Source organism: Balaenoptera ricei, chromosome 10 (genome assembly GCF_028023285.1).
Source record: "Balaenoptera ricei isolate mBalRic1 chromosome 10, mBalRic1.hap2, whole genome shotgun sequence".
Lineage (NCBI taxonomy): Eukaryota > Metazoa > Chordata > Mammalia > Artiodactyla > Balaenopteridae > Balaenoptera > Balaenoptera ricei.
The window spans coordinates 40,494,313-40,519,696 of NC_082648.1; the positions used below are offsets into that span (position 1 = coordinate 40,494,313).

At 58.6% G+C, this 25,384-nt stretch overlaps 1 protein-coding gene across 1 annotated transcript; it reads right to left on the minus strand.

Annotated features, from left to right (window-relative positions):
• Window positions 1-3,560: 3,560 nt before the first annotated feature.
• Window positions 3,561-23,247, minus strand: COL2A1 (collagen type II alpha 1 chain). The gene is made up of 40 exons (XM_059935767.1): window positions 23,224-23,247; window positions 22,621-22,674; window positions 20,117-20,161; window positions 19,586-19,639; window positions 18,052-18,150; window positions 17,679-17,736; window positions 17,488-17,586; window positions 17,269-17,322; window positions 16,810-16,917; window positions 16,357-16,410; window positions 16,178-16,276; window positions 15,973-16,026; window positions 15,425-15,523; window positions 14,976-15,029; window positions 14,542-14,595; window positions 14,148-14,201; window positions 13,894-13,947; window positions 13,609-13,653; window positions 13,350-13,448; window positions 13,041-13,148; window positions 12,673-12,726; window positions 12,316-12,369; window positions 11,840-11,893; window positions 11,445-11,498; window positions 11,044-11,151; window positions 10,389-10,442; window positions 9,902-9,955; window positions 9,046-9,207; window positions 8,686-8,793; window positions 8,380-8,487; window positions 8,106-8,159; window positions 7,854-7,961; window positions 7,586-7,639; window positions 7,337-7,444; window positions 7,006-7,059; window positions 6,431-6,538; window positions 5,765-6,053; window positions 5,106-5,293; window positions 4,559-4,801; window positions 3,561-4,102 (listed from the first exon to the last, which is right to left on the minus strand). Exons 3-40 carry the CDS (start codon window positions 20,143-20,145, stop codon window positions 3,956-3,958), a joined length of 3,438 nt encoding a protein of 1,145 aa, XP_059791750.1. The 5' UTR covers window positions 20,146-20,161; window positions 22,621-22,674; window positions 23,224-23,247; the 3' UTR covers window positions 3,561-3,955.
• Window positions 23,248-25,384: the final 2,137 nt, after the last annotated feature.

Genomic DNA, 25,384 nt, shown 5'->3' on the forward strand with positions numbered 1-25,384 from the left:
AGCTTTCCTCTTGGCGAATGAGTTCTCTAGCTTTTCTTGGTTCCTTTTTTATAGTTTCTAGTTCCTTTTTACAGTAATCTGCATTTCTGTCAACAGCCCTTCTTAGTTCCTTCAGTATTTTCATTATCTCCTTTTCGAACTCTGTCTGTTAGACTGAAGAGATCTGTTTCATTTGTTGTCCTTTCAGGGGAATTCTCCTGATTTTTTAACTGGGAGCGGTTCCTCTGCTTCTTCATTTTACTTATATTTCTGTTGCTTTATGAGTTTAGGAGAAACAGTTATCTACTGTGGTCTTGGAGGGCTGTTTATATGTGGGAACATCCCTGTGTAGCCTGCTTGGGTTTAATATTTTTGGTGCGAGGGCTGTTTTTAGTATGGATGCCTGTCGCATCTTTCCTTAGTGTATGCTGGCCATTATCCCCTTGATAGGAGGTGTGACTGGCATTGTGATCAGAGCCTGCACTAGATGTTGAGCGAGGCAGCCGCGCAGGGAGAGATTTCAGCCCTGCTTCCTAAGTTGTGTGGCCCCTGGGCTCAGCTGTGATTTCAGCCCCTCCTCTGCACGTGGGCAACCCGCTGGTGGCTGGGGCGTGGGAGCCCAGCCCAGGCGGGAGCCCACCCAGGCGGCGGCCCACTGAGGTGGTGGCTTGGGTGCGCGTTCCCAGAGCCTGTAGAGGCTGCTATGGCGGCTCCACCCCTCCCTTTGTACACCGCTTAGTGGCGCTTCACTTCTATGGCGGGCTCGAGCTTCTTCTGCAAACACCCCCAGTTGCGGCTGTACCACACTCCAGCCCCTTCAGGCTGTCTCCGTGCAGCCAACAGCACTCCTCTCCCCAGGTCTGTTCTCTAAACCCCGCGTTCCAGCCCCCAGCCCCCACACCAGCAGCTGCGCATCTCAGGCTGGGGTGCACAAAGCAGTGGCACAGACCACCTATGTACGTCTCTCTCTGCTCTGCCTGCCACAAACCAGTTGTGCTCTCCTCTGAGCTTCTGGAGCTCCCTTTCTGTCCTGGCTGATCTCGCCACCAGTGAGGGGGCTTCCCAGGGTGCAGGAACCTCACCACTCCTTCAGCTCCTTCCCGGGGGAGCAGGTCCCATCCCGCTTCCTCTTTTTTTTTTTTTTTTTCTTTCATCCTGCCCGGTTACATGGAGATCCTTCTTGTCCTTTCACGTATTTGAGGTCTCCTGCCAGTGATGGGTAGGTATTCTGTGAGAATTTTTCCATTTGTATTTTTTGATGTATTTGTGGGAGGAGGTGAGTTCCACATCCTTTTACTCCACCATCTTGACTGGAGCGCAGGAATGTGTTTCTTGGAGATGAAGCTTCACCAGAGATCTTTCTCTGTAGCTTCTGGGTTGGCCTCTGCTGTGACCTCTTTCTTACTCTCAGTGTACTTACACCATGTCACCTGGTTGAAATCTCCATTTATTCATTTACTCGTTCCAAAAAAGTATTTATTGAGCACCTGCTATATGCTAAGGATTGCATTTTCTATGCGTTTTTGTCCAGAGTCATAGGTAGATGTTTCGTATGCCATCATAAGCCTTTGATACTCACTGGGTCCCATATAGGCCACAATATACTTCCACCGTCTGTTCTGCAACACTAGTTACCCCAAAGCAGGATCCCTGAGACCGCTGGGTCAACTGTCCTTCTAGGGATTCTAGCCCCAAATGTGAAACAACTATTAAAAGAATCAGCCTGGGGACTTCCCTGGTGGTCCAGTGGTTGAGACTTCGCCTTCCAATGCAAGGGGTATGGGTTCGATCCCTGGTCAGGGAGCTAAGATCCCACATGCCTCAGGGCCAAAAACCCAAAACATAAAACAGAAGCAATATTGTAACAAATTCAATAAAGACTTTAAAAATGGTCCACATTAAAAAAAAAAAAAAATCAGCCTGTTTGTAAAAGTTCTACATGAATCTAAGGGGTCCTAAGTATTTCTCTGGGCAAAATAATCCTTATCCTTTGCCTTTATAAGTAAGATTCTTCATCACCTCGAGATTCGTTCTGTGCATTCTGTGTTTCTTCTCTTGTTTAGAAGGGGAAACTATTTCAGAAGTTGGCCTGCGATTTACCCAGGATCCAGGGTCTTGAGCAAGTCTTCACTGGAGTCAGACTCCTGGGTTCCACGCAGTGCAAAAAGCAAAAGCCCTTTGAGGCAGGACACTTTCGTAGAGACGAGGAAGCTCAAGAAAGGAACAGTAGCCTGACTGAGACCTGCAGCTAGTAAGCCAGGTCTGTCCACTCTGTCCTGCTGGGGTCAGAATGTTATCTGAGAGGTTATTGTGCCTGGAGAGACCTTCTGCCTTCCCTGGGGCATCAGGGATCATGGGAACTAGTGGTGAGCCTCTGGCCCAGGTCGGGACAAGGGGGCAGTAATACTGTAGTGCAGCACTGTCACCCAGGGTGGTGCGTTTTGATCTGACCACAGATGCAGGGCTTTCTGTCCCGCTGCTTCTCTTCCCTTCTGGTTCATTCATCAGTTACCTATGCAGCAGTTGCGATTATTTCTAGGTTTTACTGGGTACCCGGGAAATGGGTGGGCTACGAGGGATCAGCTTTATATCCTGATGCAAATGGGACTCCTCTTACCAGGGACCGAGCCGATGCTCACGATCTATTGAGCTGCTTTAGAATAAGTAGCTCTGACACCACTGTGGGCAGTGAAGTGAGCTAGGGAGCAGGGTAGGCTTTGAGTGTGGCTGACAGGTTGGAACCAAACTCCACGATTCAGCTCCATATGTGGTCTGAGGAGGTTTCCATAAGCATCCGCATACCTCTCCCCCCTTGCCCCCACTAGCTCTCTTGGTATATGGAAGGGTTGTTTATTTTAAATTATGAGATAGCTCTTCTAATTGTGTGTTCTTAATTATGTTTGCATTTCACTCTTTTAGTTTGTCGGGAACTAGCGCCCTCTAGTGGAAAAGGTGACCACTTCCTCATTTTTGCCCCACATACACAAGTCTTTGGAAGGCAAGAAAGGAACACTCTGTGTGTTGAGAAGACATCCATGGAAGCTTTAGGTGCCAGCCCAGGAAGTGAGGAACGGGGCCCAGGAAAAAGGAATAAGGGGTGGGGCGAGTGTTCAGCACTAACACTTCTCCTTGAACTGAAGTCTGAGGGAAAGATACAGATAAATAGATTGTCTGACTGTGTGCACTTATCGTGGGCCTCTGTGGATTCCCTCCCCTCCCCTCCCCCCTGCACTGTGCACCCCTCCTCCCTCGGGGCGTCTCTGGTCTCTCCCGAGTGGCACGATGCAGGCCCCACCTCCCCATCGGAGTTCAGAGCACGTCGTCTTTTCTCTTGCACTAATCCGCCTGGAGGTGTGTCTGGGCTTATGCTCAGGAACAAGGCCACCCCCTCTCGTGTGCCTCCCTTCCCAAACCTTGGTCTCTGTTCCTAGTTCACCCCTGGGTTCCACTTGGTGCCAAAGTTTACGAAAGAGGATTCTGTCCTGCCCACAGACTCCAGGACTAATGGAAAATAAAGAACAAAGCACAAGCCAGTATGTACTTTCCAATAATTTTTTGTTTTTAATATCAATTGACATTTTAAAAAATACAGAGGTGTTTGACACAGAATAGCACCATTGTGTAGGACACACACAGTTCCTGCGCCCAGCACCTGAAGGGGGGGTTCTCTTGCCTGGGCTGGGGGGGCAGTCACTCAGGGGGCGTTTGACTCACACCAGTTAGTTTCCTGCCTCTGCCTTGACCCAAAGGTCTTACAGGAAGACAATAAATAAATAGAACACCGAGATTTTATTTTGCAGTCTGCCCAGTTCAGGTCTCTTAGAGAAGGGAGAAAAGTCCAAACTGTGAGAGGGTGGGATGAATGGACATCAGGTCAGGTCAGCCATTCAGTGCAGAGTCCTAGAGTGACTGGGATTGGAAAGTACTTGGGTCCTTTGGGTTTGCAATGGATTGTGTTGTTTCTGGGTTCGGGTTTTTACAAGAAGCAGACAGGCCCTATGTCCACACCGAATTCCTGCTCGGGCCCTCCTATGTCCATGGGTGCAATGTCAATGATGGGGAGGCGTGAGGTCTTCTGCGACCGGTACTCGATCATAGTCTTGCCCCACTTACCGGTGTGTTTCTAGGGGAGAAAGAGAGGAGAGTCGGTGGCTGCCTTACAAGCCGGTGCCAGCTGCCCTGGACCCCAAAACTGAACACAAAGCACAGAACACACGCGGGGGGCCTAGACCTCTTTTGGATTGACCTCCACCTCGACTCCAGTCCTCAGCAGTAGGGCCTCCTCCCCCTGCCCTTCTCCTCCCCACTCTCCGCAGTGACCCGGCCTGCAAGGGCAGAGGCGCACGCACGTTGCACGAGCGTTCCTCCAAGCCACTGGACCCGCTGAGCCAAGGGAGGGGAGGAGACGGAACAACACGCTCCACTGCCACACCTGTCGCTCCGCGTGTCATCCCCACGTAGCCCCTCACGCTCGTGCCCCTTTAGGACTACGATGCCTGCTGTGGACCAGCCCTCTGCCCGCTCCAGCCCGGGGCCCCGGGAAGCTCATCTCTCTGGCGGCCCAGCCGGCCTGACTCACCGTGCAGCCATCCTTCAGAACAGTATACGTGAACCTGCTGTTGCCCTCAGCCCGGATCTCCACGTCGTTGGAGCCCTGGAGGAGCAGGGCCTTCTTGAGGTTGCCCGCGGCTTCGTCCAGGTAGGCGATGCTGTTCTTGCAGTGGTAGGTGACGTTCTGGGAGCCCTCGGTGGACAGCAGGCGCAGGAAGGTCATCTGGACGTTGGCGGTGTTGGGAGCCAGGTTGTCATCTCCATAGCTGAACTGGGAGGGCAGAGAGCAGTGGCGTGAGGCCCGGGGGCGGGGGCCTCCGACCAGGGTTCGGAGGAGCTGAAGGGGGCTGGGGGGGGCAGGTCACTGGGAAGACATTTTAGCTTCCAGGGAGTGGAGCAAGCCTCCAAGGACTCTCCCTCCACCTCGAAATGGGAAAAAATCCTACCCCTCCTCTTTCCTTCCCCTCAACTCTGCGAGCAAGGCGCTATGTGAGCAAGGCGCTAAAAACTGCCAGGGAGAAAGCAGAGAAGGCTGCTGAGGCGCCGTCCCTGGCCTAGAGCAAGCGGGGACTCACGTGGAAGCCACCGTTGATGGTTTCTCCGAACCAGATGTGTTTCTTGTCCTTGCTCTTGCTGCTCCACCAGTTCTTCTTGGGGACGCTGGCCGGGCTGGGGTAGACGCAGGTCTCGCCAGTGTCCATGTTGCAGAAAACCTTCATGGCGTCCAGGGTGCAGCCCTGGTTCGGGTCGATCCAGTAATCTCCTGCAGCGGAGAGGCAACACCCCATCGGGGCTCAGACAGGCACAGACACACGCTCCCGAGAGGGCCAGGCCTGCCTGGGGTGACAGAAAGGCCTACGGGGACACCAGGGGGAGAGGAGCAGGGCGTGAGGGCCACATGCGGCCAAAGGGAGGGGAGAGGGAGGGATCCGGGCGAGGAGACCCGGATGGGAATGTCCAGGGCTAAACAGGGGTGCAGGCAAAGGGACAGGAGCAGGGCCTGCCTGGTGGATGGAACTCTACCCTGAAGTCACTTCCACCATGTAGTCATGGCAGGACGGGACCAGGGCTGCAGTTTCTCTGCTGTGAAATGGGGGAGCCACCAGTGCCAGAACCTTCCAGGCCTGACTCTGCCCGGCACTAAGAGATGCCTGCTCCCTCCTTCAGAAGGGGGCCATGCCCAGCGGGCTGACTTCCTATTCTCCGGGGCGGGGATCCTGCCCTCCAGGCTCACCGCTCTTCCACTCAGGGTGACAGAGTTTCAGGTCCCGGCAGGTGCGAGCAGGGTTCTTGCGGGATCCCTCAGGGCTGCGGATGCTCTCGATCTGGTTGTTGAGGGACTTGAGTGTGGCATCCACCTCGGCGTCGTGCTGTCTCAGGTTGCCGGCTGCCTCATCGGCCCGCATGTACTGCAGGGGGTCGGGGCCCTTCTCTCTCTGGCCTAGGCCAGCAAAGGCGGACATGTCAATGCCAGGGCCAGGGGGACCTGGAGGGCCAGGGGGTCCAGGATTTCCAGGAGGACCCTGCAGCAGGAAACAGAGAAATCAGTCAGGAATTACAGGGAGATGCCCCTCCGGTGTCCATCCCCACCTGCTAGAATGTACTAGGATGTCTTCTTCCCAGTCCCGTGAGGTTGGGTGTGTGCATGTGTGTGTGTATGTGTGTGTGTGTGTGTGTGTGTGCAGCAGGCCAAGACCAAGAAAACCATAGAATGCTCCCTGTTTTTTCATTAGCCCCTCTCTTCTCTGTCTCATGGACTCTTTGAACTTCCATGGAGCTCCCAGGATAAAGGATGCTGTCACATTAGCTGCAGGCTGATGCCCCGAAAGAAGCCCTTAGCATCAGAGAGCTCAAGCCTCCCGGTGCTGGGAACACCCCAGACAGCAGGAAGGACACTCACAGCAGGGCCAGTTTCGCCTGAACGTCCACGGGGTCCAGGAGGTCCAATGGGGCCGGGGATTCCATTAGCGCCATCTTTGCCAGAGGGACCGACGGGGCCAGGAGGACCCTGCGGGCCGGTAGAGAGAAAGGCAGTGAGATGAGAGCCATCGACACAGGGAAGGTCCGGGAGAAGCCGGGGCTGGTGAGGTGGCCGTCCTGGTAGCACTAATAGCTGCTCTCTTCCCAAGTTTTCCCGTTTCTCAGTCACAGAACCCCATGCTGGTCTCCGTGTGGCCAAGAACCAGCAGGATGGCGCCACGGCTCTCCTACTCCCCACAGTCCTCTTTGTAAAATCCTATTCCCAGGGATAGGATGCAGACCAACGTCTGACAGCCGAGAGCTGCTCTCGTGTTCGTCCTGTGATCTCAGGTACTTCTCTGACCACAGTCTCACCGAGCCAGGCCCACTTCTGCTGCTGAGTGAGGCCCCTGAGCCCGAGGCTCCCCCAGAAGCAGCCACATTTCCCTCCTCACCAAACACCTGACCAGCACCCTGGTCCCACCCCGGAGGAAGGGTTCTCTCCGTCTCACTTACTCTGGGGCCAGAAGGACCGGCAGGACCAGAAGTACCTTGGTCTCCAGCAGGACCCTGGGCAGCGGGAAGAGGCAAAGGTCAGAGGTCAGCACAGACAGGGCCCCATCTTCCATGTCAGGAGGCCTTCTTGAACATGTGTATATACTGGGAGTTGGGGGAGCACATACATGTCCCGCCCCTGTGCCCCTTCCATGTGCTCCTCCCTCCAACCCTGAGGAGGTCCTGGACATTTCTCAGGATGATCCCAAGTCGCCGGAGCAGCTTGGGAAACTCAGGTGGGCTCTGTGAAGTGGGACGCCTTGGGGAGCCAAGCGCAGCCAGCGGCACTCACGGGGGGACCGGGCAGACCCTGCAGACCAGTGAAGCCACGGTGTCCCTTCAGTCCCCTCTCGCCAGCCTCTCCCGTTTCTCCTTTGTCACCTCGGGGGCCTTGAGGACCCTGGGAACAAGACACAGAGACACAGGTTTGCTCAGCTCAGGCCAGCCTCTGCCAGCCTCACCCGAGCCAAGGAGCCCCAGGTCCCTGCTGCCCCCTGAACCTGCCTGTCGGGGACCCAGCACCGGACGCTCAGATACTCACTGGCAATCCCCGGGCTCCGGCTGGTCCTGAGGGTCCCATGGGGCCTTGTGCACCCTGTGGGGAGAGTGGGGGCAGCATCAGAGCACAGTCAGGACAGGCACGGCCCTCTTCTGCGTCTGCCCCGGGCTGGGCACGGAGGCTACTGCTCCACAGCCCACCCCAGGGACGCGTCCAGGGCCTGGCGTGGGGGAGGGCGGGTGGTGGAAAGCTCCCTACCCACGCAGCCACCCTCCTCCACCGTGCCTTTTACTGACTCGAAGATACTCACAGCTTCTCCTCGGTCTCCCTGCTTGCCGATTGGGCCGGCGGGGCCAGGAGAGCCAGGGGCCCCTGGGGCTCCGGGGCCACCCACGGGACCGGTCTCACCACGATCGCCCTGTCAGGAGAGAGGTCTCAGGCTCAGAGAGGAACGTTCCAGAAGAGGCAAGGAGAGACGTGATTCTGACCCCAAACCTGCCAGGCCAATGGAATGTCCTCCCCGCCCCACTGCACTCACCTTGAGTGAGACCCTGATACTCACCTTGACTCCAGCTGCACCGTCTCTGCCGGGGGGGCCGTCAGCACCAGGGCTTCCCTGCGCAAAGGGAAACGGACGCCATCAGAGCTGCCCGCCATCCCCGCCTCTGCTTCCCGTCCTCCCTCAGGAGCCCAGCTCTCAGTCTCCGTGCCCTCTCTCTCCCGTCACCACCTTCCCATCACAGCTGGGCGCTTGGGCTCGGCCCGTCTGTCACCCCCTTCTCCAGGGCTCCCTTCTCCCTAGAACGGGCTACCCCACAGTGGATCCCACCGCACACCTCGCGTCCAGGTTCACCCGCAGGACCAGTCAGGCCGGGAGGACCCACGGGGCCAGGGGGGCCTCGGTCTCCAGATGCTCCAGGAGCTCCCTGCTTGCCAGGCTCACCCTGGGGGACAGCAACGAGGAGGATGAGTGCGCGCTCCGAGGCCCCTCCTGGGGAGGGCGCTGACCGGGGCTCAGTTCAGACGGTACGGAGCGGGTGGCAGCCTCGGGGCGGCCGGGCCGCCGAGAGCACCAGGTGAAGAGCCTCCACCCGAGCCAGGCTGGGCCCGGCCCGCGCGGAGGAAGGGGCATCCCCACTCACCGATGGGCCGGGCAGGCCGGGGAATCCTCGCTCACCACGCTGCCCAGGCAGACCAACGATGCCCCTCTGACCAGCCAGACCCTGGGGACCTGGAGGACCGTCGGGACCCTGAGGGAGGAGAGGAGGGAGGTGAGAACTTGAGAAGTGACACGGAGCCGCCCCCCACCCATCCGTGAGGCGGCTGGCTGCCCACTGCAGGGGTCAGGGCACGTCTCTCTGCGGCGCCCGCCCCTCCCCGGCAGCCCCACCGTCCTGCCCCCCCCCCCCCCCCCCACTCTGGGCTCTGTGGGCCCACGTGCCCTTCACACTCCTGCTCCAGGGACCTTGGCCCTGGGCTCCCCAGCCTGGGGTGGGACTTACAGAAGGACCGTCGTCTCCAGGCTCTCCCTTCTCGCCAGGGGGTCCGGAAGGACCTTGGAGGCCAGGGTCACCAGCTCGGCCAGGGGGGCCGCTGTCTCCTCGAGCACCTTTGGGACCATCTTTTCCAGAAGGACCAGGGGGGCCGGGGGGTCCAGGGTTGCCCTAGAAGGAGCAAATGCAGGAAGTGAGAACTCATCTCACCCTTCACCATCCTTCCAGGCTGCCAAAGCCACGGTGACCCTCTGGGGGCTTCCTCCACCCTAAGGGCAGCCTGACCCCCACCCCGGGCTACATCTTCCATCTTCTCTCCCCCGTGAGCTCTGGCTTCAAGCCAGCCTGGCTTCTCCAGCCTCTGCACACTTTCCTTTCTCTGATCTACCTGGACTCCCTCCTGCCTCCTTCCCTGTGGCCTCAGTCCCACCACCGGTCCTCAAGGAACAGCTCCAGCCTTGCTCCTGGCCCCTAAGCCTCTGCGCCCGCTCCCTCTGCACTTGGTGGTGTTGGTGAGCTGGGGGACTTCTCATCACCTCTCCTCCCACTCCTGCGAACTCCTCAAGAGCAAGATGCAGACATTCTTACAAAGCACAGTGTGCTCAAGAAGTGTGTGTCCACGATGAAAGCAACTGTACCAGCCCTGCCCTGTCCACGGAGCCAGAAGCCCGTGGCCAGCAAGAGGGCACACCGCCCTGCTCCCAGCTGTCTACAAGGAGAACAGGTCCCTGTGGTCAGTTAACTACTGTTCCCAGGAGTGGGGATGGGCACACAGACGTGTGGGGGACTGGGCCAGACTCTTCGACCCCTGCCTGTGCCTCCCATGCCTGGAGTTAGGGAGGAAACAGCCGGGGGCAGCACTTACATTGGAACCTGGGGGTCCGACGCGGCCTGCAGCTCCGGGGAATCCGGTGGCCCCCTATGTGACGAGAAGAGGACCCTGAGTACCTCAGACCCTCAGGAGGCCCAAGAATCAAATTTGGGGGCGGGGATCTCATAGGCTGGTGTGGAAAGGGGCAAGGGGCGCACGGCAGCAAGGGGAGAGCTAGAGAGGGAGAAAGGGCCCCCAGGTCTGGCCGCTGCCTCGTGCAGCTGCAGCTTCTCAGCCTCCAGCCCCTGCAGGGGGAGGATGCGGCTGGGGCGGTCAGCGCTGGGGGGGGGCGCCCTCTCTCCCACCCGGCTGTGGGGTGGGCTCTGTGTGGGAGGGGCTCGGCCTGAGAGGGAAGGAGGCAGGGTGGGGTCCCTGGGGCCAGGCCTCCTTCCTGAGGCCAGGGGTGGGTGCGAGAGAAGCCACTGCCCCTACAGTGCCCTCCACCCGGCCCAGTGACAGTGGGAATGGGGGCCTCGCTCACCGGGGGACCTTGAGCACCTCGGGCTCCTTTAGGACCAGTCACACCAGTAGGACCCTGAGGAGGAAGGAGGGAGACAGTGAGGCCCGGTCGCCCCGGGGCAGGGCTGTGGGCTTCTGGGCGTGAGTTCCTTCTGAGCCCCGACCGTGGACTCCTGAGAGCTAGGTTCTCAAAGACGCAGCTTTGTCAGCACTAAAATCCCAGCCTGGAGAGGCTGTCACAGGTGGGCCTGCCACCCTGACCCACAGGAGACTCGTGTTCTAGGAGACCTCGGGGAGGGCAGGCCCATCAGGTGTCCTCAGAGCCAGTCCAAGGTCTCCCAGGAGACTGGCCGCTCTGCCCCAGGCCGTCTGTGCTCAGGGAGACCCAGCGGCTGGTACCCTGTGTCCGGCCCCCAGCCACACACCCACACCCACGGCACTGAAAGCCAGCTTAGCTCCTTGAACCTTTACCCCTGAGCACAAATTCCTCCTCCCTGCAGCCTCCCGCTCCTGTGGCTGCAGCAGCGGCTCCGGAGTCTGCTGGGTGGAGGGCCCTAAACACAGGCGGCCATCCCCAGGCCTCCTAGCCACCTCTGCCTGCCCAGGCCCCTCTCCTGGCACCCAGCACCGCCTACCCTGTGGGATCGGTTGCCGGGGGGGAGCTCAGCGTTACCCACCTGAGGCCCGGGAGCTCCAGAGGGGCCCTGAGGACCCGGGGCACCAGCGTCACCTTTCTGGCCAGCCTCTCCTTGCTCGCCTTTGGCACCGGGCTGGCCGTCAGCACCCTGTCCCGGGAAGGAGGAGGAAGCCAGTGAGTGCGGGCAAACACTCGAGGTTCCTCCAAAGGGGCCAGAGACTGTGTGAGTGTGTGCGTCCACCCTGGGCCTGGACACCGAGTCTCAGGTAGGACGGTTACATCGGTGTGGAGATGTGGACGGAGAGGAGCCATTTCCCTCTTCTTTAAATCCTGTCCCTCCCTCCCCACCCGCCGCAGGCGGGAAGGTGTCCTTGGGGAATGACGCGAGATGGCCAGAGCGGAGGGCATGGGAGGGAGGGAGAGGCGGACAGAGATACTCACAGGAGGACCGGCAAATCCAGCGGGTCCGGGGGGTCCAGTCTCGCCACGTTCACCCTGTGAGAGAAGAGGGCCGGGAGGGGTGAGGCTCAGCTGCGGCCTGCTCTGTGCCCTCCTGTGAGCCCAGAGCCCGCTCTGGCCCAGCCTAGCCTACTGCACAGTAACCCCCAGAGGGAAGGGGGGTCGGGAGGCTCCGTCCTAAATAAAGGGACCCAGGTCAGAAAGCCTCTCGCGGTCAGAGGATCCGGGGACCCGAAGGCCCTCCACCCTGATCACATCATGGGGGGACGTGCCTTCTCCCTTCCTTTCTCATCTCTCCTCCCACCCCCAGGCCCAGAGGGCAGGGTGGGAGCCGTGCCCGGGGGCCTGCAGGGCCGGGCTCAGGGGCAGATACTCACCGGGGCGCCGCGAGCACCAACAGTTCCTGCAGGACCAGGAGGTCCAACTTCTCCCTAAAGTGGGCCGGGGTGGGGTGGGCAGGGGACAAAAGCCAAGGATGAGGGATGTGGGGTGAGAGGGGGGCCCTTCCAGGGCAAAGTGCATCCAGAGAGCCCTGAAGGGGGACGGGGGCTCTGGTCTCCCCTCCGACCCGCGGCATGTTCTCCCCTTGTTGCTTTGGCCATACCTGCACCTACTTGGGGCCTTTGCTGAAGACACCCATACCCCCCCCATCCAACGGCTTCCCTCGGCGGTGCACACAGCCATGACTTTGCCTCTAAGAAGAGCCCCCACCCTCCACTCCTCGCAGCCTCTGCAGGGCAGGAGACCAGACCAACAGGTGTCGAGGGGAAGAGAGAGCAGTCTTTGGCAGGAGATGAGAAGGAGATTTGATGGGGGAGGCAAGGCAGAGCGAGGAAAGGCATCCACGACTCACCTTCTCACCGTTGGCACCGGCCGGGCCAGGGGGGCCAATGGGGCCAGTCAGACCCTGTGGGGGGAGAAGGCGGAGTGAGGGGCGGTGAGAGGCAGGCAGGGACGCGGAGCCCAACAGGGAGCCTGGAGACGCCACACCCAGCGGACCTTGGTGTACCCTCCCGTGGCCCCCAGAGCTCCCTCTCACCCTGGGGCCCCCACTTTTGTCAGGGAAGTCCCTGTAGTTGCCCAGCCCACAACACTGAGATGGGAGCAGAGACCACGCTCACACGGCGCCCCTCTGTCCCCTGAGTGCATGAGGTCCCCTACATCCATCCCCATCCCAACCCCAGGGAGCCTGCAACCAGCATCCACTTACTCGTCCACCGTCCTTCCCGGGGGCTCCCTCAGGGCCTTTCTCACCAACATCACCCTGCGGGATAGAGAAAAACGGGCCACCTCAGGGAGGCATTCCAAGATCCCCTTTGCCAGCTCAGTGCCCCCCTGAATGGGGCTCCAGGCAGAGCTCAGAGCCTGGCCAAGAGGGATTTGCTTCAGTCTCAGGGTGGGTGACGAGGAGTAACAGAAGTGAGACGGAGGGAAGTGTCAGGGCAGGATGTCACTCAAGGTCAAACAGAGAGCCTGGGAGGGGTCTCCAAGTTCCTCAAGAGGGTAACGGGGACCCTCACCCCCAGATGCCGTGGGGAAGCCCAGCTGTGGCGGAAGCGCGCTCAGCCTGGTACTCACCCTGTCTCCCTTGGGGCCAGCGATGCCAGCTGCTCCTCTCTCACCGGGCATCCCCTGCAGACCTGGAGGGCCCTGAGCCCCAGTGGGGCCAGCTGGGCCAGCTGCGCCCTGCGGTGGGAGAGGAATCTGTGGAGGGCAGCACTTCCCCTGGGCCCCCCAGGCCCCAAGCCCCCTTTCCTTCCCTTCTTCCTCTGCCCAGACCCCTTTCTGTCTCATCCTCCATCCCTCCCTCCTTCCATCTTCATCCCCCCTGAGCCCCCTCCCCTTCCAGCCCAGAGGACCCCCGCCAGCAGGACCCGCCTCACTCACTTTGGGACCATCAGTGCCAGGAGTGCCAGGGAGGCCGCGGGGCCCCTGGAGGCCCTGGGACCCGGGAGAGCCACGTTCCCCTGGGAAACCTCGTTCACCCTGTGGCAGAGACACCAAGGAGCAGTCAGGCAGGAGAGATGGGGTGGAGGCCCAAAGAGAGAGGAGACCCAGGACGGCTGGGCTGGGACGGGCGGGCAGAACCACATGGGAGAGAGCAGGCCCAAGGAGGCCGCGCGGAAACAGCGGACGGGACACTCACCCTGGGACCCACGAGGCCGGGAGCTCCAGCTTCACCAGGAACGCCCTGAGGAACAAAGAAGGATGCGAGCGAGAGCAGAGGCTTTTCTGTCCCAGATCCTTGGCCGAGCCGCCCTCCCGCTGGGGGCTGAGCTCAGACTGTCCTCTGTGGAGAGCTGGGCAGCAGGTCCTGGGCACTCCCTGGCCTCATGGGGCTCCTCGTGCCCCCTCCTGCCCTTGCCTCCTGGGCATGAGGATAGATCTTCCCACCTAAACAGGCTACAGGTTCAAAGAGCCCCAAACTCACCTGGTCACCTGGTTTTCCACCTTCACCTGGGGGACCGGGCGGGCCAGGAAGTCCCTAGAAGCCAAAGTGACTTAGTTAGGAAAGGAGTGCGTTTGCTGCGGCGCCCTGCAGGGAGGCCAGCACAGTGCGAGAGCAGGTGTAGGGGAGGGGGTTCAGGGAAGACTCGTCCCCGGGTCCCCCTCGAGGGGGCGCTGCTGCTGCCCCAGAGCCCTGAGTGTGGACGGAGCCTGAACAGGACTGATCCAGCCACCTACCTGGAACCCAGATGGCCCAGGAGCACCCTGTTCGCCTCGTTCCCCGGCAGGTCCCTGCGGAGGAAGACAAAGACGAGCTGAGCCAGCCTCCAGAGACTCTGGGAGCCTCAGCTAGGCCTAGAGGGGCCTGGGGCCGGCCCGCAGGAGGGCAGGCGACACCTTGCCTCACTGCCCAAGCAAGGTGTGCGTGCCTCGCTGCCCTCCCACCAGCGACCCGCACCCCTGACAACCCCGATGGGGTCCAGACTGCCTCCTGGGAAGCCCTGCCTCAGCTCAGGCTGGGTCAGGTGTCCTGGATCAGCCCAGATCCACACCTGTCAGCTCCATTACTCCCCACCTCTACCCACAAAGCTCCTGCCCACGGGCCACCTGGAGAGGCTGGGCAGGTACTTACAGCGGGTCCAGGGGGGCCTGCAGCTCCTGTCTCACCATCTTTGCCAGGGAGACCCTAGAGGGGAGAGAAAGGGGTGATGTAATGATACACTCTTCTTCAGTTCTACAGACCCCAGGACCAGGCGGGTGTACTATGTGGCCCAGAGTTTCTAGATGATCCCCCACCTGAACTCCACTTCCACACTTTCCCTTCCTGTCCTTCCCTGGCCCCCTTCTTCCCCTCAGTCCTTCTCAGCATGGTAGCCTCCTCCATCTCTCTGGGCTGCTGTCAGCCACCAGAAGTCTCCCCGTGCGGACTCAGGCCCAGAGCAGCATGGGCTCAGCCACAGGAATCCACACTGCCACCTAGGGGTCCCAGAAGCATGCCACAGGGATGCTCTCTCCTTGCGGGGGTCCAGCAAACGCTAAGGCGTGGGCAGTGGGGAGGGTACTTACTCTCAGGCCAGGAGCACCAGGCAATCCTTTCTCACCAGCTTTGCCAGGCTCACCCTGGAAGAAAGAGTGCAGGGCCGTAAGGTGGAGGGCTTTGGTGGGAGTGGGGGTATGGCCAGCTTGGGAGATTGGGGCTTGGGGGTCACTGCCTCGTGGACAGCAAAGGCCAAAGCCAAGTATCAGCACCTCTCTTATGCTCAGAGGTGTGAACTGATAGCGCTGCCCCATGGATGAACGTCATGGCTGAGATGTCCCAAGGGCTCTAAAGAGCCCTGGGTTTCCCCCGATCACAGTCACTCCTGCTGGGCGTGGAGGTCCAAGCTGCCCAGGGCACTCATGGATCCTGCCCATCGTGGCCCTTGGGTTAACTCTATTCAGGGCCACCCTTTTCCCCAGGGGCAGGGAGGTAGTGGCACCATATGGAAGGAAAGGAAGGGCAGGTGATTACTTACATTGGCACCTTTGGGGCCAGGGAAACCCATGACACCAGGCTGCCCACGAGTCCCCTGAGGACCTGGAGGTCCAGGGCGACCATCTTCACCAGGGGCTCCCTGAAAGAGAGGACACCATTCTCAGAACATGGACGCTCGACCACATTTGTCCATCCAGTATCTACTAAGTGCCTACTACGTAGCAGGCTCAGGGCGGGGCACTGGCCAGACATACAGCACGTGGGACTAACCAAGTTTGCAAACAGCAGCCCACATCACACACAGGTCCCATCAGTGACAAGGCACTCCTTCGCTTATAAGTTTTGTCCCTGAAAGTGCACATCATGCTTTGTCTTCCGCCAACAGAAGGCCCAAATGCACAAGGCGGTGGCATTTTCAGAACTCACAGCCACTGCACAGGCCACACCTGGCCGTAGTATCTACCATCTGTCCCCCACCCCAATTCTCAAAATTCACGGGCTGCCCCTACCCAACTCCTGTCTCTTTTCCCATCTGCCTCCCCAAGGATTTCCCCAACCCCTCTCAGCGACCCCAGATGATGGACTTACAGAAGGACCAACTTTGCCTTGAGGACCAGCATCACCAGGGCGACCAGTGAGACCCTTTGTTTAGGAGAGAGAAGAGGATGGGTGTCAGGGCAGCCCCAGGACCTCCCAAACCTGGCAGCACAGGGGTGGAGGGACCAGGTGAGGCAGGGCATGAAGAGTCTGCTCAAAGTTGGAAGCCGAGGACAAAAGCAGCTCTGCTACTTACCCGGGCGCCAGGGAGGCCGGGTTCTCCAGGACGGCCAGGGTCACCATTGGCTCCCTTGGGACCAGCAAGGCCACTGGGCCCTCGCTCTCCAGGGGCTCCCTACACAAGAGGAGGCAGGGCGTCAGCAGAAAGCCATTTGACCAGTGATGTGGGACCCCAGCCCCTGTGCCCCGACTCACCTTGGGACCTGCCAGACCATCCTGACCTGGGAACCCACGGTTGCCAGGAGGACCCTAGGAAGAAGCGGAGAGGAGAGGCTGTGAGTTAGAGTGGCCCCTGACCCAACCGTGGCTGCAGAGAGCCTTGCCAGACCCCAGGGGGTCCATCCCACGAACCCGCCAACCATAATTTCTGTGGCGCAGTAGCTACGGCCTGCAAGATTCTGAGAGATTAACTTCTTGGGCCTGTCCCCACCTTTCTGGGAAGGAGCTCCAACTATTTCATGTCATCCCGGGGTGGCGGGGAGAGACACAAAGAAGGAGAAGTTTCACTATCCCCATGGTGGTGGGTGGAGAAAAGAGAAGTAGGTCGTCTAGGAGGCCACAGACTCGGCAAAGACCCAGAGCCACAGGGACCGGACTTGCATCTCCAGGTAACACCCCAATGAGCGTGGGGACTCCTGGGCCACTTACTCTTTCTCCAGGGGGCCCAGCGGGCCCAGCACCTCCAGGCTCTCCACGGGACCCTCTTTTGCCTTCTTCACCAGCAGGACCGGGGGCTCCTTGGGGACCAGCAGGGCCCTGAGAACCAGCACAAAAGAGAAACGGGGTGAGTCTTCGCCGGGCCCTGGGGCGAGCACCGGCCTGGTGTGTGGAGGAAGTGGCTGTGACTATCGTTTCAGGGCTGGGGGACCTGGGGAAGTGAGGCCACAAAGGATCAGCTCGGGGAGAGCAGAAGTGCCCCAGGGGGAAGAGAGAGAGTATACAGTTCCAACTGGTCAAGCTGGTCAGGCCAGCGATGGGAGCTGAAGCTGCAACAGCTTCTCAGCCTTGTCATATCTCGTCTCCGACACGGCCTGAGACAACCCGGATTAGGCGACAGAGCTCCTGCAGAGGTGGGCAGTGGGCCAGGGGTGGTGGCCAGATACTCACCGGTTCTCCCTTGGGGCCTTGTTCGCCTTTGAAGCCAGCAATACCAGGCTCACCCTTAACAAAGGAGAAAGGCAGGTTCTCACACTCGGTCCTCTCCACGGCCCTGTCCCTACCTCCCGAAACCCTTAAAGGCACCCCACCAAAGGACATGGTGTGAGCGCAGGAAGGAGGGATGGCGGGTTTGGCTCTGGGGTGCTTGGGGTTCATCCTGGATCTTACCGTTTGACCTTTCGGGCCCAGAGGACCAGTTGCACCTTGAGGGCCGGGTGGACCACGGGGCCCAGGGAAGCCGGGTGCACCAGCAATGCCAGGGGCACCCTATCAGCATGAGCAGAGAGAGAGGCATCAGGAGAGGGGGCGAGGAGGGACTGACCCCACCGGGAGGAGCCAAGTCCAAGGGCAGCACTCACAGCAGATCCTTTAGCTCCAGGAATTCCATCAGATCCAGGGTTACCCTGAAAAAGGAGACTGTCGTTATAAAATAAGCAGCGAAGAATAAACCCCAGCCATCTCCTAGCCCTCCAGGCCCCAGGTCCAGGGGCTGCAGCAGCAGCTGTCCATTCCAGGCATGGCCCTACTGGACATTTCAGGGGGAGGATAGGCGATGGAGGGAGACATGTCTCTAGAGATGGGTGGGGGGTGGGGGTGGGGCTGGTGGCAGGCATTCAGCCAGAATGAAGGTTTCATGATTGAGACGCCACTTCCCTCATAGCTAAGCACAGAGTCAAGTGTGCCAAGGCCTCAGACCCCAGACCCTTCAGGCAAAAGAGAAGCTACACTTACAGAAGCACCAGCCGGCCCGGGGGACCCAGGAGTACCAGCTTCACCGCGAGGACCTTGGGCACCTTCAGGACCTCGAGCACCGGTGGGGCCAGCTTCACCCTGGGAAGAGATAGGGAGGGATGGAGTGAGGGCAAGTCAGGGGGACAGAGACCTCGTGGGCCAGCAACTGTTCAGGGCAAGCTGTACACACGCACCAAAGAGCTGAGTCCTGCTCCTGAGCACCTGGGTTCCCACACGGGCTGCCTGGCTGAGCTCGCTGCCCTGATGACTTCCTACCCCACCCACTGTGCTCTCCATCTGCCCCCTGTACGGTGACCACCAGGAGCAAGCACACAGCTTCATGCTACAGCTTGGCATCATGCTCGTCCCGTCAGCACCGTTCAGGAAAGCCCAAGCTGGGGAACCCTGCCGGCCCAGTGTCACGGGGATGATGGACAGATGGCCGAGATGGGCAGGCACCTCTACCTCCCCTTCCCTACCTATTTTCTCTTTTATTCAGGCTCTCAAACAGCTCAGCTCGGGGCACCACTTGGCTTGTATCTGGCTGATGTGTGACCCAGGCTCTGAGCCAAGCCTGTTTGAAGGGAGCCAGAAAGCCAGGGCAGAAGCAAGCTGGGTCCAGCACCCCAACACCACTTTTCCCAAAATGGCCTCTGCTTTTACTTTCATTTTTTCCTGAAAGTTACAACTGGCTGCGATCTAGGCTCTCTGGACAGCGGAGTCCCTGGGGAGGACGGATGACCTGGAGGGAGGGCAGAGCCTCCTCAGGTTTCTTCTCAGAACATTCTTGCTTTACTTCTGTAATTATTATTTTCTAAAGGTCAGGCCCCCTCACCTTCCGCTGTCCCTCTTCACAATGGGTCTCCTTCACCCGGCTCCTGGGGCCTCAGACACTGTCTGGTTGCCATGGAAACCCCCAGGAGGGAAAAAGCAACCTGATGCCAGTGACCGCATGGAGGCTCCTTATTCATCCCCTGGCGGGCACCAGGAGAGAATTCCCAGGGACACACGCGCATTGGAATCCCTCCTGGGCCACAGGGGCCTTTCCCTGAACTGGCTGGCCTCCCACTGGCCTCTGTTAATCCTTGGAAGAACTCTATTAACACGGCTTGGGAGAGCCAAGGCCCCCAGATGAAGCAGCGGCGAGCGGGAAGCGTGGAACCATCTCTGAGCCCACTTCCCTCCAACTCTCTTCCGGGTCTAAGTCGGCTGAGCTTTGCCTTCTTCCCTTTGGTTCCTGGTCTTCTGCTCCCTCCCAGGTCTCAGGTGTCTCCCCACCTTTTTCTGCCTTGCCCCACTCTGAAGCTGTAACTGTATCTCCAGCTTTTTATCATTCCATCTTACTTTCCCTTCCAGCTGGTGACTCTGCCAAGTGCCTGGCTTTTTCCTCGTTTCCGTGGAGAGCGGAGGTGGGGTGGGGCTGGGGGACACGCCTCCGAAGGGAAGGGGGCGGGGAAGGGGGGGTCATTCAGGGGGCAGTCAGCAAGGGCTACAGGGAAAGCGGGGTTCCTGACACAACGGGCAGGACACGCACCTTGGCACCAGGAGCACCGGGGAAGCCAGGACCGCCAGCAGGACCCACGGGACCCTGGAGGAAGCAAGCGGATGGAGAGGTGAATGCTGATTCGGGGCAGACTCTCTCCAGCCTCCAGAGTGAGAACCCCCCCCCCCCCGCAACGCCTCACATGCCGTCCCACCTTTGTACCGATATTGCCCTACATCCATTGTGGCCGAAAGTCCCTGGGTGAAAACTGTCCCCACTGCCAGTGTCCCCAAGCCTGGCTTCACAAGGCAAAGCAGGTTTCTGACTAAATACATGGTGAGAAGCAGGTGATCCTTTCACCTCCCTCTCTATCCCTCCTCAAGAAAACTACCGAAAGCGTGGCTGAGAAAAATGACCCGCTGCTTCAAAGCTTGTTCAACATGCTCTTGCAGCAATGAAAAATTATTTCTCCTCCTTTCCAGTAGAAGCCAGAGCATGGCCTGGGTACTGAGTAAACACTGAAACTTCATTGGGCGGCTGACTGGGACGCAGGTAGACCTGCCGGGGCTGAAGCGAACTTACCGGAGGCCCTGCGGGGCCGGGTTGGCCATCGTTGCCCCGAGCACCCTGCGAGCGAGAAGGAAGCAGCCACCGTCAGAGGCGCGCACGTCCAATCCCTCCCTGCCTCAGCCCTCCCCCATGGTACCCCAGGGCTGAGTAGGAGGCTGGCAGGTCCTCCAAGGCGGCTGGGAGAACCGGGAGGGCAGTGGGCTTGTTCTCAGCTTAACAAAGCCTGGGTAATTTTCCAGCTATTTCATCATTTCTTAAACTTCCGTTTAGACCCCAAGTATTCCTAACTCCAAGGCCGAGTCATCATTTAAAGATTCGGTGAACTGGGCCAAAGGAGAACGAAACAGCCAAGCATCGACCCTGACTCAGTGCTTCCTGCCTGTCACAGCAGGAAGCCCTCTCGGGACTCGGGTAAACTCCCTGGTTGAGCGTTGGTTAACTCCAGGATCTGCGCCCCACCATCCTCCAACCCATAAAACCACCTGCTTCTATGGAAAACAGAGAAGCTGCAGGACATCTGCCAGCAGCCCAGGAAGAAGCTCTGTGATGGGGACAGGGCACCGGGCACAGCCCGGGGACCACATCTGCCCCAAGACTTCCTTCACAGAAAGGCAAGGCTGCCGGCGTTTCCTCTACACGCCTTGCCCTTTGAGGGTTTTGTCCTGGGTTTGTGGTGAGCACCCCTAGTGCCTCTCTCAAGGCCCCTCAAGGCCCAGGGGACCGTTAGGCTAGGTGGAGCTGGGCCTGGCACCTGGTCCTTGGAGGACCTCGGCTGAGCGCCGTCTACCTGCCTCTGCCTCTCCTCGGAAGCTGACGAAGGATGCTTTACGGGGAGCTCCTGTTTTAAAGAAGACTCAAATCTTCCTCCTGGCTGTGGTCCGTTTCTCCTGAGACTGTCCCCGTTGGCATTAAACAGGGAAGCAAGAGAAGACTTAACAGAAGAAAATGTCACAGGGAACATAAAGCCTCAGCACTGGCCAGAGCCCCTTCTGGACTAGCCTGGCCGCTTCGAGAAGCACCCACCCTCCAGGGGTCAGCCAGAGGAGAGGCCTGGGCTGGCCGTGAGTGAGGGGAGCTGCAGTGCTTCCCGCGAGGCTAGAGCTGAGCGGGCATCCAGGGTTCCTCCTGCAGCAAGGCTGGGGAGTGGGCACCGTCTGGCCCAAGGTGGGGGGCACGTGACCACAGCAGGCAGAGGCCAACCCAGCCCAGTCCCTGACGAGGCCTTGAACCCCGGCCTGCGCTTGGAACTACGTGACGCTGTCAATCTTCGATGCCTAATCCTGTGCACACCCTGCCAGCCTGACTACCACGGGGACAGGAGTCAGCGAGGAGGAGCGAGAAGCAGGGTCTACTGTGCCCGGGAAGGAGGGAAAACAGGGATGCAGCTCATCTGTGCCCCTCACGGAGTGTGGCCACCATGGGCCCCACAGGCCAGGTCTTGACAACCTGCCGAAATCGCAGTGTTTCTCGGCAGGTCCAGCGCTCTCTAATCCCCTCACACAAAGCGACCCGGGGACAAGCCACTTCAACAGCTCTGGCTGACAAATGGGGGTCGAGGCTGCTTGGTATTTCACTGACCTGCTTTTGAGGGAAATTTCTGCCAAAACAGATACATTATCTGGAAAGCAGTAAAACCGAGTGAAGCTGATTTACTTTGGCCGGTCCTGCAAGGACCCGTGAGGAGGGGCCTCAGAGCTTGGGTGGCTGGGTGTGAAATCAACAAGAGAGCATAATCTTTCTTAAACACAGCTTTCATCGCATCACTCGCCTGACCAGGCGCCCACAAGGGCTCTCGATTGCTAAGGGATCAGAGCTAAACACCTGCACCCTCCACCAAGGCAAATCCCCGTGCTCTTAACTTCCCCCCTTAACAAGAGGCCACCAGAGTCTGAGGCTGCAAAGCATAGTTTGTCTTAAGCTATTTAACCGTGCGGTGCCTCGGTTTCTTCTACACTAAAATGCGGAGGACAACAGAATCTACCTCACAGGATATGAGGGAAGATTGGATGAGACTAAGCATCTCAGGTATTAAACAGAGGAAGTGTCCGTGAAGTGGTGGCACTGGTGTTATCATAGTGTCACCAGCAATGCACCAATGTCAAGTATGTGAGCTGACCCTGGACTGTTAGTACTTTTCTAGGGCAGCATCTGAGCAACCAGAAAGAACAAAAAGGAGCACAGTACTCTAGCCAGTTAAAGTCTGTCCATAAATTCTAACGGGATTGACAGGGAGCAGGTGGGGCTGTTGAGGGGATTACCTGAATAATCGAGGCTGGTTAAGGATACTCCTGCCCTCACCAACCAGCCCTCCCGTGGCCCACTCCCAGTCCTCCGACTGCAGACCCAGCCTGGGAATCTGTGACGGGCACGCTAGAGTGAATCCTCACGGGAGGATGGTACTCTCTACACCTCGCAGGGTTGTTTTGAGGGTCAGGCAGAATAACCCTACATGCAAGTGCCTCGTAAACTTGAAAGTGCTGGACAAATGGTGGCTCTTGGTCTTGTCAATTACTCACCGCGGCGCCAGCAGGGCCGGACCGTCCTCTCTCACCAGGCAGGCCACGGGGACCCTGGAACACACACCAGGACAGCACAAGCGTGAGCTGACTCAAGGACACTCTGCACCATCACTTAACCTGCAGGCCCTTCCTGGACACCTGAGGGGAGGGAGCGTGCAGTGCCCAGGAGGCAAAGGTGTGGATGCTCCTGACCTCACCTTCCTGATTCAGGACGCTCCTATCACACCAAAGGTTCTTCTGCCATGGCAGAGCACACAGGTGCGCCTGTTGTTACCTACTGGGAGCCCTGTTCGAGGCACATCTTGCTTCTTGCAATAGATGAGCTCCCCAAAATGTTGAAAATAAATGAAATTTGTAAAAATTGAAGCACACCTCAAGTGTGCTAACAGGGCTATTTCAAGGAAATGTTGGTGAAACCTTGACCAAATCATCTACTTGATACATTTTGCCTTTTGCTCATAATCAGATCAATCTACAAAATTGAGTATCTACTTTGCATAAAGGGAGCCGTGGCATTTACTGTGAAGCCACCTGCCAGGCTTTAGAAGGTATCTGAAGAGCGTCTGGAGAGGCCCTCCCGGGGGGAACGCTCGTACTCACCATTGGGCCTGGAGAACCGTTCTCTCCTGGGGAACCACTCTCACCCTGGAAAAAAGAGGCAGAGGGTCAGTGGCTGGGACCCCAGACAACTCCCATGGAGGAAGCCGAAAGCTCTGGTCATCTCAGCTAGTACTGACACCCCCAAACTTTAGTTCTGTGAGAGACAATTCCCAGAGCTCTCCAGAACTGCCGTTCGTACATTAGGATGTAGGACTGGTTGTCCTAACCCAAGCCGTTCAGACGTCCTAACTCCACTGAGCTCAGTAGCATCTCCTCATTGTCCGTCCCCCATCCTCGTGTGCTTCTTGGTCCTTACCTTCACACCTGGAGCACCAGCTTCTCCCTTAGCACCATCTAGACCTGGGTAACCCTACGGGACAAGAGAAGACATTCAATCGCACTTCTGGGGAAGCCAAATAGGAAGATTCATGTCCTCAAAAGCTTTTTTCTCCCTTGGTCAATCCCTTCCTTCCAATGCCTTCACCCATGATACTTACTCTGTGACCTTTGACACCAGGAAGGCCTGGGGTTCCTGGAAAGCCGCGAGCACCCTGCAATCCAAAGAAGAGATTCTCAGGGCACCGAGCAGAACCGGGTCAAGACTGTCCTGGGCTGCTACAGAGCCCTCAGAGCCAGGGAGCAGTGGAAGCCCAGCACGGGGACCATCTTTCAGTCAATCCCAGAATCCCTTTCACTGTGCCTCACCCCATCTTATGCAAAGTGGGTATGAACAACTGCCAGCCTCCCAGGGCCCATGCTAGGATCAGAGACATGGTCATCAGCATGAAGGTGTGATGTACGTGGAGACTGCTGGAATTTTAGGAGTGAGCTAACGGACCTGGATGAGCTGGGCGGGAGGCCACTGCCTCGGCTGCAAGGAGGGAGACTCTGGGAATGATGTTGGAGGCTGGGGAGGTGGGCTTTACCTGAGGGCCAGGAAGGCCTCTCTCGCCAGGTTTTCCAGCCTTTCCAGCTTCACCCTGAAGGGAGAGAGATGAACCTCAGCTTCCTCAGAAGACACGTTAGCACAGCTGGCACACTCCGGAGCACCGTCTCTCCTCCCAGCCCGCCGTGCCTTTGCCCACCTGCTTCTTCATCTCCACCCGCCTCCTTCAGGTCCCAGACTTCCCCGAATGCCTTCCCTGGGTCACCATGTCTTCTCTCACACAGCTGCCTGTGCCCTGGGCAAGCTCCTCCGTCCCCCAACCCCACGGCCTCAAGCCTCTCCTGGTGGGCTCCCTGTCTCCTCTCATAGGCGCTGCTGACTGGCCTAGGGCCCCCTAACCTCAGAGACTTTCACTGCCTAATGGGATTCACGAGTGCCAACTCTTGTCTCTTCCCTTCGTTTGCATCCCTTGCAGACATCCTGACTCAGGCTGAGCTTTTCCTAACTCATTTACAATTAAGATAATGTTGGGCTGTTGAGTGTTTCTTTGTTTTTCCTTCTCTACATCTTTCCCCTTGTGTTTTCCCTCTCCCTTCTCTCACTTCTCAATTTCCCTTCCAGGAGTTAATGATGTTTTAATTATTTCCCTTCCCAGTGGGTCCAAAGCAGTCCCCAAGGCAATTGCAAGCTAAGTTGCCAGTGGAAATGTGGACAGTAGGCGGAGTCCGAGTCTCCAACAGACCAGCTCTGCCCCTCAGGTTGCCTCCCCCTTGGGTCAAGCCGAGGGTGCATCTGTATCACTGCCCAGCACCCCCTCTCTGGGCCCTTTCAAGTGAGGCGGCCACGTGTTTGACTCCTCAGGTGTACTCACATCATCACCAGGTTTTCCAGGGGGGCCGGAAGGACCGCGGGGACCCATGGGACCCTTCGAACGAAATAAGAGAGTTTAAGAGATGGTTGGAGGGGGAAGACACCTAATCCGCGGACAAAATTTGGGAATTGTAGCTTTTGGAAGCTAGTTCCTCTATAAGGAAAAAATGATGGAAGAACCCTGGGACGTCCCTGGCAGTCCAGTGGTTCAGACTCCATGCTTCCAACGCAGGGGTTGCGGCTTCGTTCCCTGGTCGGGGAACAAAGATCCCGCATGCGGGCATGCCGCGCGGCTTGGCCAAAAAATTCAACTACACTCCAATTAAAAAAAAAAAAAAAAAAAAGATGGAAGAACCCACTTTGTGCTGAGAGAGAGCAGAGGCACGGAGCAGATCATAGTGAGAG

Coding starts and splice junctions, on each gene's coding strand:
- COL2A1 (XM_059935767.1), bottom strand. CDS start 20,145: ATGGCCAACCCGGCCCCGCAGGGCCTCCG. Junction 12,727..13,040: donor CTGGCCCCAAGGGAGACAGG/GTGAGTACCAGG, acceptor TCTATCCCGCAG/GGTGATGTTGGTGAGAAAGG. Junction 7,060..7,336: donor AGGGTCTGCCCGGTCCCCCC/GTGAGTGCCGCT, acceptor CCCGCTGCCCAG/GGTCCTGCTGGAGACCAAGG.